The sequence below is a fragment of the Mustela putorius genome, unplaced genomic scaffold, assembly GCF_011764305.1.
Source record: "Mustela putorius furo isolate JIRA1106 unplaced genomic scaffold, ASM1176430v1.1 tig00003834_pilon_pilon_pilon, whole genome shotgun sequence".
Lineage (NCBI taxonomy): Eukaryota > Metazoa > Chordata > Mammalia > Carnivora > Mustelidae > Mustela > Mustela putorius.
The window spans coordinates 134992351-135005464 of NW_025421987.1; the positions used below are offsets into that span (position 1 = coordinate 134992351).

General features: G+C 42.1%; 1 protein-coding gene across 8 annotated transcripts in view; it reads left to right on the forward strand.

Moving 5' to 3' along the window:
• MLH1 (mutL homolog 1) overlaps window positions 1–13114 on the forward strand; it is a 52800-nt gene that overhangs the window by 35830 nt on the left and 3856 nt on the right. For 5 of the 8 annotated variants that reach the window (XM_045089093.1, XM_045089095.1, XM_013059909.2 and 2 more), the window contains 6 exons: window positions 4033–4141; window positions 5876–5939; window positions 10711–10875; window positions 11429–11521; window positions 11814–11927; window positions 12694–13016. In XM_045089093.1, the coding sequence (XP_044945028.1) occupies window positions 4033–4141; window positions 5876–5939; window positions 10711–10875; window positions 11429–11521; window positions 11814–11927; window positions 12694–12861 (713 nt within the window). In that variant the 3' untranslated portion in view covers window positions 12862–13016. Of the gene's footprint in view, window positions 1–4032; window positions 4142–5875; window positions 5940–10710; window positions 10876–11428; window positions 11522–11813; window positions 11928–12693; window positions 13017–13114 lie in introns of those variants that run through there. The other 3 variants (XR_006609296.1, XM_004759390.3, XM_045089096.1) reach the window with 3 other exon arrangements.

Below are 13114 nucleotides of genomic sequence, written 5' to 3' on the forward strand. Positions count from 1 at the left end.
TGGTGACTCCTTCTTCTAAAGGATATCAAAGTCGAACACTCGGTCAGGCAACTCTCTTGAGTCAGCAGCTCTGGTGGATTCACGTTTGGTCAACAAATGAGGGTAATTTTTGTCTAGTATCCACTCAGTTGTTCCACAGAATTGGGCACATCTCAGATTAGTAATGACTGACTTTACTCACAAAATGGCTGAAGTCACTAGCAATGACTTGTGACTCCTATCATTTTGATCTATTAATTAATGAGGACAAGGAATGTTATAATTTTTTTTGCTATCATTTGAATGTGAATGTGTGTAACATTTTACCCACTATTTTATTTTATTTTATTTTATTTGGGGAACAGTCCTGGGTATCAGTGTTCATATTTTTATATGGCTTGTCCCCAGGTCATTGTTTGTTCTGGTGCATGAGATCAGCTTGGCAGACATTTGTCGAGTATGTTCTCTGTACAAAATGCCTGGTGCCAGACCCTGAGGCAGAGGTGGGAGGTGAATGAGCCTGGACGCCTGCTGTATAGGATACTGTGGTGGTGTGGGGAGTGTTTAGTAAGTAACTGGTGATAATATCAGGTAAAATGAAAGATATTCTGTAACAGAGGTAGAAGGCCACATCAGCCAAGCATAGGGTGAGACCTGCCGGGGACGGCTTCTGGATCATCTCTGACGACAGCCAGAGGCCGTGCACATGGGGGTTTCTGTAAAGCAGTCCAGCTTGGCACTGAGCTCCTACTCCACATGAGGCCATGAAGAACTAGAGGATCTGTCGCACTTCCTTGGGTTTAGCTTTACTTGCTTCTGAGTGAGACCCAGGGCCTCCATCGAGAACTCTGCTGCATGGTGTGGCTTTGAAGTACAGAAGGATCTTGTCCCATTCTGTTGCTGGCAAAATGGCAGGGACGTGCCCACAGACTTCTGATGCTGTGGAGATAGAGGACGGGTGCAAGAGAGGTCCTGATGAGAAGTCATGAAGAGGTCCAAGTAGCCTCCCGAAGCCCAGGGAAGAAGAGGCCCACCTGCATGAAGGAACGACTGTGGCAGCCCCACTCTGAACCAGCAGCCACTTCCTCCCTCCCCTGCCCAAGCTGGCAGGGCTGCACCTTGGTAGCTAGGCTGTGGCAGAGGGTTCCATGGAAAATCTGTGGAAAAATCTCTGGCCCTTTTTTTAGTGGATTACACTGCTTTCTCTTTCCTCCAGTGCCTCATTACTCATTATTCAAGATTATTCGATGTTCTCCAGCTTTTAAAATAATCATTTTCCGCCTACGCAGTACATCCTGTAGAGACATTGAGTTTCTAGTGGGAACAGAGGGGAACATTTCATTCTATAAATGAAGAAAATAAGCCTCTTTTTATTGGGGGTTGGGGGGACAGAGAGTGTTACAAACTTACATAACAATATGAGAATTCACTTGTGGTGCTTAAGCTAAAAAAGGATAATGAAACTGTGGTATACAGGCTTATTGCTGTCCCCAGACCCTTCCCTGTGGTCTCCAGACCCTCTTCCTCCACCCTCCTTTATGGTGGTAGTATTTTTACTTACAGACACACACACACGCACACACAGAGATATATTGGTAAATTTAAAAATCATATTTATGAAATACATGCATAGGATCTACACAAAAAAACACATGAACACCTGCTTAAGAGATAGAGCATTGTGGGGTTTGTCACCTTTGAAGCTCTTAGATGCTTCTTCCCTAAACTATCCATTTCCCTTCTCCCTTAGAGGCGACCACTATCTTACATTTTATGATTATTATTTCTTTTTAATATAGTTTTATCACCTGTATTTGTAGCCCTAAAAAAATTGTTCAGTTTGCAAATTTTAAATTTTACATAAATGGAATCATACTGTAAGGTGCTTTGTGTGTGTGTGTGTGTATTTATGCATGTAGATATATATGTAAACATATATATTTCTTCATTCATTCTGCTGTTGAAAGACATTTGGACTAATAAGGGCCTCATCCATGCTCTCTTCATATGCCATCTGAGGATGATCTTGGCCCTGAGAGATTCAAGAGCTTGGAACACTGGTTGGGAAGCTTGGCTGTGGGTATATACTCAGCAGAGCTCCTGCTGGGTCATAAGATGATGAATTGTTTTTCAAAGGGGTGATAAATGTAGCCATTGTTGGTCCCTCCAACAGTGTATAGAAGTCGTATTTGTTCGCTTCCTCTCCAACATTTGTGGGACTTTATACCAGTTTGGTGTTTGTGAAATGGTAGCTAATAGTGGTTTTATTTGCATCTCCCTGATTACCTAAATTTATTTACTCTTCTGTTAAGTGCCTCTTCTAGTTTTTTGCCCATTTTTCTCTTGGGTTCTTGGTCTTTTTGAATGGATTTGAGGAGTTCTTCATATATTCCAGATAATAATCAGCTACATGAAAACATCCTCCCCCAGTTTAGGACTTACCCATTTTTCTTCTTCTTCTTCTTTTTTAAACAAATACTTGTTTCATGAACAGAAATTCTTAGATTTAACATAGGCAGATTTTATGAATTGTTCTTTACAGATTGGCTTTTAAAATAACTCTGGGTAATTGAAGACATAGTCTTATATTGTTTCCTAAAATGTTCATACATAAATCCCTAGTGCTCTTGAAATTCATCTTTGGTGCATGGTATTAGATTCGTGGTTTTCATGTGGCTATCAGAGTGTGCCACAGTTCCTTGTTATTGTCAGCATATTTGGATTTAACAAGTATTATTTGCTCATAGTTCTTTCCCTTGGATCGTTCGTGGTCTGCCTGAAGAAGAACCTTTTCTAAGATCTTGAGTGGCCAGCTGCATTTTATTTTGTCTAATTCATCCTCATATTGAAAAGTGGTTTTTGCTGGGTTTAAAGTTCCAGATTGACAGTTACTTTTTCTTAAGGCATCAGAGGTGTTGTTCTATCATTTTTGCCTTCAGTGTTACTGCTGAAAACCCAGCTATCAGTCTTATATTACTTGATGGGGAATCTCTCTTTTGTCTCTGCATGTTTTTAAGATCTTTCTTTAGCGTCCTGCCATATCTCTGTATGCCAAGTGTGGGTTTTGCTGGGCTTCCTAGAACTGAGGTTTGGTGTCTTCCATCACTTCTGGAATAGTCTCAGATATTTTTGTCTTTGAACTGCTGCTTATTCATTGTTTAATCCCTCTTAAGCATACTGAACATACTTATTTTCCAGTCTCTGAACCTTTGCAGAGATCGTGTGGTTTCTTTTTGATTCTAATTCTTGGTGCATTCTTTGTGTGTTTTGTAATTTTTTGACTGCTGGCTCCTGGTATTTTATCTGTGGGGGATAATTTGAAGCCTGGACTGAAACTGTACTTCTCCACAGAGAATTTGCATTTGATTCTATCAGGGACCTGGAGGAACAGTCAGCCCTGGAATCAGGGTTAAACTAAAATCTCCATAGAAGGTTTTAGGCAGCGCTTAGCCGGAATCCTGGCTGCAAAAGCATGTGAGGACCGGCTCTTGGTTGCAGGTTCTCAGGGCTGTGATTTTTTTTTTTCCTTACCCCCAACACCCAGGCTGGAGGTGGGTGGGCAGTTCGGCTCCCTTCCCTGGGGATTTCCCCTCTTTTTGCCTGCTGGTACAGCCCCTGGCGTCTCAGCTACACATCCTGGGGAAGCGATCTCCTATTAGACTCCCCATTTCAAACCATTCTTACATTTTTGTTTTTCATTCTCCATACCCCAGGGGCTGCAAAAACTAGCGGTGATCACTGAGGCTTCTCGATCACTGAGGCTTCTCTGGGCCTTCGCGTGACTCTGACTTCAGGGCTCGCCGTACTTCTTCAGCTTCCTGCTTTGCCTCAGGGTGTGATCTTTGGGCAAAGTTTTCCTTTACCTTTGGGCAATGTTTTTGTGGCATTTTGAAAGATCAGTTGTAATTTAGTCCTCATTTGTGTGTGTTTTCAGCAGGAGGTACACTACATGCATCGTGGCTCATCTGTTGTCTCTAGCTCTGGGGTTCGGTGCTTCGGGCTGTGAAGGGGTGTTGGTGGGGTGCTGTTCCTGACCAGCTCTTTCTCTTCTAGCACTTCGAGAGATGCTGCAGAACCACTCCTTTGTGGGCTGTGTGAATCCGCAGTGGGCCTTGGCACAGCATCAGACCAAGTTATACCTTCTCAACACCACCAAACTGAGGTAAACTAGTGAGTGCCTGACACAGCAGGGTGCCCCAACAATGGTCTGGAGGCATAGCCATGTAAAGCCAGGGACAGGGACCTGAGCTCTTTGGAAAGGTCCCAGGCTTTGGAGACAGAGGTGGTTTCCAATCCAGGCTCAAGCATTTCCCATTTGTATACCGTGGGCAAGGTACTCTCCTGAACTGTGTCTCAGATTTCTCATCTGCAAATTTGGAAATCACTAGTTAACTTGCAGGGTTTTGTGAGGTTATGAAATGACACGAGAAGCTTGATGTTTGGCAAGTCTTAGTCCTCAGTATGTGTTGACCACTGTGGTGGATCCACGGGTCGAGGGCTTAGTGTCGGTAGAGAATTCTAGCACCTGCTGTGTGCAGCGGAGTACTGTGAGAAAGAAGACCTGTAGAGAATGTCGCCAAGGCTTACTCTTAGCACCACACAAGCCAGCGGGATTGACAAGCCGTGCCATTTGCCCAGTATGTAGCCAGTGACATATTGGTTGTCTCCAGAGACGTTGGTAGATGAGCTCCTAAGGAGTCTAAAAGCTGTATCAGATGTGTTCTCAGTTAGGTACAGATGGGAGGGCGCTGCCGCCCTGCACCTACTAGACGTTACCTGGCCACTGCGGGGTCCTTTCCCACAAACCCGTGGGCAAGGCAGCTGCCATAGGTTGCTTGTGGGTACATACAAGATAAAAACTAATTTCCTCCCTTACAAAAAAACTGCCCAGCCCAGAGCTGACTATGACACACACACCCCTATGGATATTCAGAACTCACGCCTTTGGGGCTATTTTGGTGCAGCTCTGTTCAAGATCCTTTGTCTTCGCTTTGAGAATCCTTTGACTTGTGCATGGGGTTGTCTTTTATTAATGTGTTGGGAATTCTACTGCCCTTGCTCCTTCTTTTCCATCACGTGTAGTACATTTCCAAGGCTCCAAACACATTGTGTTCAGATTCTTTCATTTTACAAACAGAAAGCCAGGTTAGTCCAAGAATTTCAGATATTAATAAATGTGAATGGTTTCCCAGTGAGAAGGTAAAAGAAACAGATTGAAAACCAGGTTCAGAGTACAGAATCTGAATTCAACACCTTCCTTTTCCATCTTATTAACTCTGATCCGGGACAAGTCAGCTACTCATTTGGGTGCCTCACTTCCCACCCTCGTAACACAGGTGTCGCAGATGCCTTGTCTGCTTTGACTGATAATGAGAAGTCTTTAAACAGACCTGTATGGTTCCAACTGCTTAAGAACTCTAAAGGACCATTGATTTGAGCTCCGTGTTGGGTAGGGAGGTCAGTGTGCTGGATACTTCCCAGCTGGCTCTGCAGTGCTGCCAGCCAGTGCATCACCCTACACCAAACACCCGGGTGGTCGGATTCGGCCTTGTCTCCACTTGGGATTATTTAGCAAGTCTCCTGCCGTCCCTGTGCACTCCATACCATTTTTAATGGTGAGTTGTTTAAAAAAAAAAAAAAAAGTGATTTACAGGATTCTTTGTAAGTGGAGAAGTAAGCAAAATTTCTTAGCGCTCTCAGCCGCATGTGGACCCCTGACTGGAGCACACAGCGGGTCCGGCTCCTTAGAGGAGGAGGATATCTTATAGATGGTCAGGAAGACTCCACAGCGCCTCCCATCCATGTTGCAGAGGTTCTTTCTCCCATTTGTCCTGACTGCTTAGCTGTCAAGCATGGATTCAGCGTTTCCTTAAAGTCACTTCATTTTTATTTTCAGTGAAGAACTGTTCTACCAGATACTCATTTATGATTTTGCCAATTTTGGTGTTCTCAGGCTCTCGGTAAGTTTACTTCCTGCTTCTCCCTTCTGAAACTTCCAACACCTAGTCATATCTGAAAATAATAGCTCTACCCCAGTATCTAATTTGTAGTATATTGGGTTTTTCTAAATATGCCAAAGATAGTGTCTGTATTGTATGATTTGTATATGGAAGGATCTTTAGTTATAACCCAGTTTTATATGAAGCTGATCGGTTATTTGGTAGACAGCTTAAACAAAGTTTTATAATTATGTTGGTTAATACATACCTACTTAAGAAAGAAGATAAAAAGAGAAATAAACATTTCCTAAAGTCTATGATCCAAATACAACCAACCCCAGCTGACAGAATTAGGTCATTTTTTCCGAGACCTTTTCGTTGCTTAATTTTAATTTAGAATTAAAATCAGACTATTTATGTAGTTTCATATCATCGTTGTACAGCTGATGTAACTCTACAAAAAAGCCAATTGGTATTTTCATTGGGATTGTCTTGAATCTATAGAACAATTGGAGAGGAAATCTTGTTAGATTTATCCCTTAACATCCCACATTTTTGATGCTATTATAAATGGCATTTTAAATAATGTCCAGTTGTTTGTTGCTAGTATATAGAAACGAAGTGTTTTGTACATTGATCTTGTACCTTGCAACCTTGACAAACTCATTTAGTAGTGCCGGTAGTTTTCTTACAGATTTCCGTCAGTTTCTGCATGGATAATCACACCCTCTGTGTATAAAGGCAGATTTATTTTTCCTGTCCAATCTGGATGGCTTTTTTTTTTCTTGCTTAATTGCACTGGCTAGACCCTTAGTACAATGTTGAATAGAAGTGGTGAGCATGGAAATCCTTCTTTTATTGCTGATCTTATGGGGAAACACATTTAATCTTTCCAAAGTATGTTCTTTGCTGTAGGTGAGATGAGATGTCCTTTATGACGTTGAGGAAGTTTCCTTCTGTTCCTTATTTGCTTACAGTTATTTTTATTCAGGAATGGATACTGAGTTTTTTCAAATGCCTTTTCTGCATCTGTCAAGAGATAATTGCGTGATACTCTTTTTTAAATTTCTTAATATAATGAATTTCATTGATTTTCATTTTAAAATCCAATCTTGTACATTCCTGGAATGAACCCTACTTGTACATGATGTATTACTTTTTTTACATATTACTGAAATTGATTTGTCAGTATTTTGTTTATACTTGCTACATTATGTTCATGAATGATACTGGTTTTTATTTTTCTTTACTGGTTTTTATTTTCTTTGATTTGGGTATCAGCATTAATGCTGGCTTCATAGAATGAGTTGGGAGCTGTCTATCCTCTCCTTTTCCATCATCTGAAAGAGTTTATATAGAATTGTATAGAATTTATTCTTTAAATGTCTGGTAGAATTCATCAGTGAGTGAAGCCATCTGGGCCTGGAGATTTCCTCATGGGAAGGTTTTTAACTTTAAATTCAGTTTCTTTCATAGATAACTATTCAGATTATCTTTTTTATTCTTGACAGAGCTTTGCTTTTGGTTTCTTTCAAGGAATTTGCCCATTGAAGTTTTTTAATTTATTGGCAGGAAGTTGTTCATAGTATTTTTCATAATCTTTTAATGTCTAGATCCTCTCTCATTCTTAATATTGGCGATGTGCACCCTCTTTTTAACCTGATCAGTCTGGTTAGAAGCTTAACAACTTTTATTGCTCTCAAAGAACTTTTTGTATCACTGATTTTTCTTTTGATTTTCTGTTTTCTAGTCCATTGATAATTTACTTCCTTTCTACTTATTTTGGGTTTAATTTGCTCTCCTCTTTCAAATTTCTTAAGGTAGAAACTGAGGTTACTGATTTGATGTCATTCTTTTCTAATATAGGTGTTAAGTGCTAATAAACTGTTGGGTCCTTTCATTGACTTCTCTATTATGAGAAAATAGGAATAGTGTTCTGTGGGTTTATAACATGTATGTTATAATGTAACATACATGTTATATGTATAACATTATATGTTAAAAATGTATGACCATAGTAACATCAGATGGGGAGACATGGAAGAAAATAAGACATCTTATTTTTAACCGTATATTTCAGTCTTCTTCCTAAACAGATGACTTACCTGAGATGTCACTGAATTGGTTTTCCCCTCCGCTTGCGTTTGTTATCAGCGCATGGGAGGGCAGTGCCTCCACATGGCCTCCCCCTTCCCACCTGTTTGGCAGGCTGGCATATCCTCTCTGCTCAAACGGCCACTAGTGAGGAGAAGGAAAAGGTTTCCTTGTGGATTTTCAAGTGTTTTCTTTGTGGGAGATGGGGAGTGATGTTAGATTTGGGGTTTCTCAGCTGCTTTCATGAACATGGCTTTGTGGTTTTCACACAGGCACATCTCATTTTATTCTGTGCTTCATTGCACGTCACAGACCTTGCATTTCTACAAATTCAAGGTCTGTGGCAACACTACAATGAGCAAGTCTTGGCACCATCTTTCTGACAGCATTTACTCACTTCATGTCTCTGTGTTACATTTTGGCAATTCTGGCAATATTTCAAACTTTTTAAAATTATTATTGTATTTGTATATAATTACAAACTGTGATCAGTGATAATAATTCACTGGAAGCTCAGATGGTTAGCATTTTTTAGCAGTAATTATTTTTCCAGAAGCACACATTTTCTTTTTTCTTCTTCACTTTTCATATTTAAATTTGATTAATTAACATTAATGTATTATTTGTTTCAGGGGCACAGGTCTGTGGATTATCAGTCTTATTTAACACCCAGTGCTCATTACAACACGTACCCTCTCCAGTGTCCATCATCCAGTTACCCCATCTCTCCACCCGCCCCCTCCAGCAACCCTCTGTTTCATGTTTCCTACGTTTGTCTCCCTCTCTGATTTCATCTTGTTCCATTTTTTCCTCTCTTCCCCTATGATCCTCTGCCTTGATTCTTAAACTCTGTATATCAGTAAGATCATAATTGTCTTTCTTTGATTGACTTATTTAATTTAGCATAGTCCAGTTCCATCCACGTAGTTGCAAATGGCAAGATTTCAGGTTTTTTTTTTTTTTTAAAGATTTTATTTGTTTATTTGACAAAGAGAGACAGAGAGGTCACAAGTAGGCAGAGAGAGAGAGGGAGAAGCAGGCTCCCCGCCAAGGAGAGAGCCTGATGTAGGGCTCGATCCCAGGACCCTGGGATCATGACCTGGGCCGAAGGCAGAGGCCTAACCCACTGAGCCACCCAGGTGCCCCAAGATTTCAGGTTTTTTGATGGCTGAGTAATATTCCATTGTATATATATATACCACATCTTCTTTAGCCATTCATCTGTCAGTGGACATCTGGGCTTTTTCCATAGTTTGGCTGTTGTGGACCTTGCTGCTATCAACATTGGGGTGCAGGTGCCCCTTTGGACCATTTCATTTGTTATCTTTGGGCTAAATACTGAGCAATGAAATTGCTGGGTCATAGGGTAGCTCTGTTTTCAACTTTTTGAGCAACCTTCATACTGTTTTCCAGAGTGGCTGCACCAGCTTGCATTCTCACCAGCAGTATAGGAGGGTTCCCCTTTCTCTGCATCTTCGCCAGCATCTGTCATTTCCTGACTTGTTAATTTTAGCCATTCTGACTGGTGTGAGGTGGTATCTCATTGTGGTTTTGATTTCTATTTCCATGATGCTGAGTAATGTGGAACACTTTTTCATGTGTGTGTTTGGCCATCTGGATGTCTTCTTTGCAGAAATGTCTGTTCATGTCCTCTGCCTATTTCTTTTTTTTTTTTTTCCCTAAAGATTTTATTTATTTATTTGACAGAGAAAGACACAGCAAGAGAGGGAATAGACATAGGGGGAGTGGGAGAGGGAGAAGCAGGCTTCCTATGGAGCAGGGAGCCCGATGCGGGGCTCGATCCCAGGACCCTGGGATCATGACCTGAGCCAAAGGCAGATGCTTAACAACTGAGCCACCCAGGTGTCCCCTCTGCCTATTTCTTGATTGGATTATTTGTTCTTTGGGTGTTGAGTTTGGTAAATTCTTTATAGATTTTGGATACTAACCTTTCATCTGTTACATTGTTTGCAAATATCTTCTCCCAGTTCTGCCAGTTGTCTTTTGGTTTTGTTGATAGTTTCCTTTGCTGTGCAAAAGCTTTTTATCTTAATGAAATTCCAAAAGTTCATTTTTGCCTTTGTTTCTGTTGCCTTTGGAGACGGGTCTAGCAAGTAGTTGCAGTGGCGGAGGTTGAAAAGGTTGCCTGTGTTCTCCTTGAGGATTTTGATGGATTCCTGTCTCATATTTAGGTCTTTCATCCATTTGGGTCTATTTTTGTGCGTGGTGTAAGAAGATGGTCCAATTTCATTCTTCTGCATGTGGCTGCCCAATTTTCCCAGCACCATTTATTGAAGAGACTTTTTTTTCCATTGGACATTCTTTCCTGCTTTGTAGATTAGTTGACCATAGAGTTGAGTGTCCATTTCTGGGCTCTCTGTTCTGTTCCATTGGTCTATGTGTCTGTGTATATGCCAGTACCATGCTGTTTTGATGATTGCAGCTGAGAAGTTTTAGTTATGTGCATTGTTTTTTTAGATATAATCTATTTTGTATTTCATAAATAGGATATATGTGTGTAAACCTAACTTTTATGTGCACTGGGAAACCAGAAAATTCATTTGACTCACTATACGTGATACTCCTTTACATAGCAGTCTGGAAGCAAACCAGTACCTCCAAGGTGTGCCTGTGGTAGTTTTGTGGGAAGGAATTCAGGCTTCACTTGGAGGGACTATTAACGTGGTCTTTGTTCTAGGAGCCAGCACCACTGTTTGACCTGGCCATGCTAGCCTTGGATAGTCCTGAGAGTGGCTGGACGGAGGAAGATGGTCCCAAAGAAGGACTTGCCGAGTACATTGTTGAGTTTCTGAAGAAGAAGGCTGAGATGCTCACAGACTATTTCTCTTTGGAAATCGATGAGGTGTGTAACAGCCATTGTATTCCTCTGTTGTATTCCTCATGTAAGAGCCAAGTTCTGTAGTTGGTCCTCAGTCAGGGTGAGAAGGCCACCCACCCTTGTGAGAAGCAGCACGAGACATCTGTTTACATCCTCACCCCCTATTTTCATGTCTAGGTTACACCACCTTTTTCTCATCCAGTCATGCCCATTACTGTTCCCAGGGTGAAGGACCCCGACAAGAGAGAGCTGAATTCCACAGTCCCTACAGGCCACAGTAAATGAGATGATGCCGGCCACTTGCTTTGTTTCTTCCTCTTATGCTTAAACTTTGGGGCTTTCCATATCTCTGTATTCTTTAATTGGTGAGCATATTGAAAAAAGTAGTTGTTCTGCTTCATGTCAGTACAAAAAGCTTTTTAAGTGCTTTGCTCTCCCACCCCTGGTGCCCAGCTAAGTCAAGCACCTGGTTGCCCGAAGTGTGGGCATGTGGAGGGAGCACTGGGGAAAAGGAACTTGATTAAACTGTAATAGTTTATTTCTTGTCTCCTTCTTGTGGCCTTTTCTTCACAACCAGGAAGGGAACCTGACTGGATTACCCCTGCTGATCGACAACTATGTGCCTCCTTTGGAGGGTCTGCCTATCTTCATTCTTCGACTAGCCACGGAGGCAAGTGGTCAAGCTGTTTTTAATATGGGGGTACCTGCGTGTGGGCTTGGGGGAGAGGGCATGGGGCCACACCTTCACATGGAATGATGGAAAGGGTAACACAGCTTGACGGCCCCCCCTTACCCCACCTACCCCAGCAGTACTCAGCAGTTCCAGTTTATAGATTTAATGCCTAAAATTTTACATGTAAAAAGCTTTAAGTAGTCTGTGACCTTGACTTGGAAATGAAATGTGTTTCATTTTCATTCAGCAAGTACCTATGCTGAGGTATTAAATTCTCTCTTTGGACTAGGTGAACTGGGATGAAGAGAAGGAATGTTTTGAAAGCCTCAGTAAAGAATGTGCTATGTTTTACTCCATTCGGAAGCAGTACGTATCTGAGGAGTCGACCCTCTCGGGCCAGCAGGTACTGTAGTGACGCACAGTAGCACCCGGGAAGGGGCTGGGCTCTCATAACAACGTTTAGGAAATGAAACTTGCTACCTCTGAATTCCTAGGATTTCACTGCACATAAGGTTTAAACATAATGGTCAGCTTTTATTCATGAATTCTGCTTCCTTCTACTGGTTTGGAAGGTCCCTCTAGAATTATCCCAGTACCTGTCAAACGTGAAAGCATAAGCTGTCACAGTGAGAGCTGGGAGGCCGAGCTGGATGACCCAGGGCTAGTGAGCCCTCGTCTCCTGTCGTTAGCCCTCCAGCACATAGCCCCCAGTCTCCCCACGCTTGTTTAGCTTTGGCCCATTTAATCTGACCACTGCTCTGCCAGGAGAACAGGGCAGTACTAAGGTCAGATCCCTAGCTTTTCTTACAGACCTTTCTGTACACAGAAAGGGCTTGGGTGACTGCACTTCCTACTGAACATCCTAGTCCATCATAGTCCGGATCAGATGTTACATTAGATCCTGCTACAATCCACAGTTCCTCCCGAATGGAAACAAAGTTCCATGGGAGAAAGTCTCTGACTTCTCTTCCTGTTGTCACCTCTCAACATTTGGGGCTGTAGGATCCCTGAGAGATTGAGAAGAGGGATGTCTCACCAGCATTAGGAAAACAGCAGATTGTAATGAGCAAGACATCCAGGTCCAGTACAGGTCAGCCGGGAAACCACAAATGCTGGGATGTGAGTGGGCCAAATAGGGATGCTTGTGACCGCTAACACATCTTTTCCAGGGGGAAGTGTCCGGCTCCTCTGCAAACCCCTGGAAGCGGACTGTGGAACACGTTGTCTATAAAGCCTTACGCTCACACCTTCTGCCTCCTAGACATTTCACAGAAGATGGAAATATCCTACAGCTTGCTAACCTGCCTGATCTGTACAAAGTCTTCGAGAGGTGCTAACCACACTCCCTTGTGGACTCTGGGCTGTGCGGGTCTTGCCTTGTGTCCTGATGAGGGTAGGTCTTACAGTTGACGACTCCCATTTGCCCTCTAACTAGTAGCACTCTTTCACGCTCGGTGGAGTGACCAGAAATAAATTGTCAAATGTGTCCTAACATGATTGATTTAATTTCACTACACTTGAAAGGTTTTCTAGATCCATTTTCACCTACAGTATACCTGATTGTGTTGAAGAATCCAAAAGTCTTTTGAA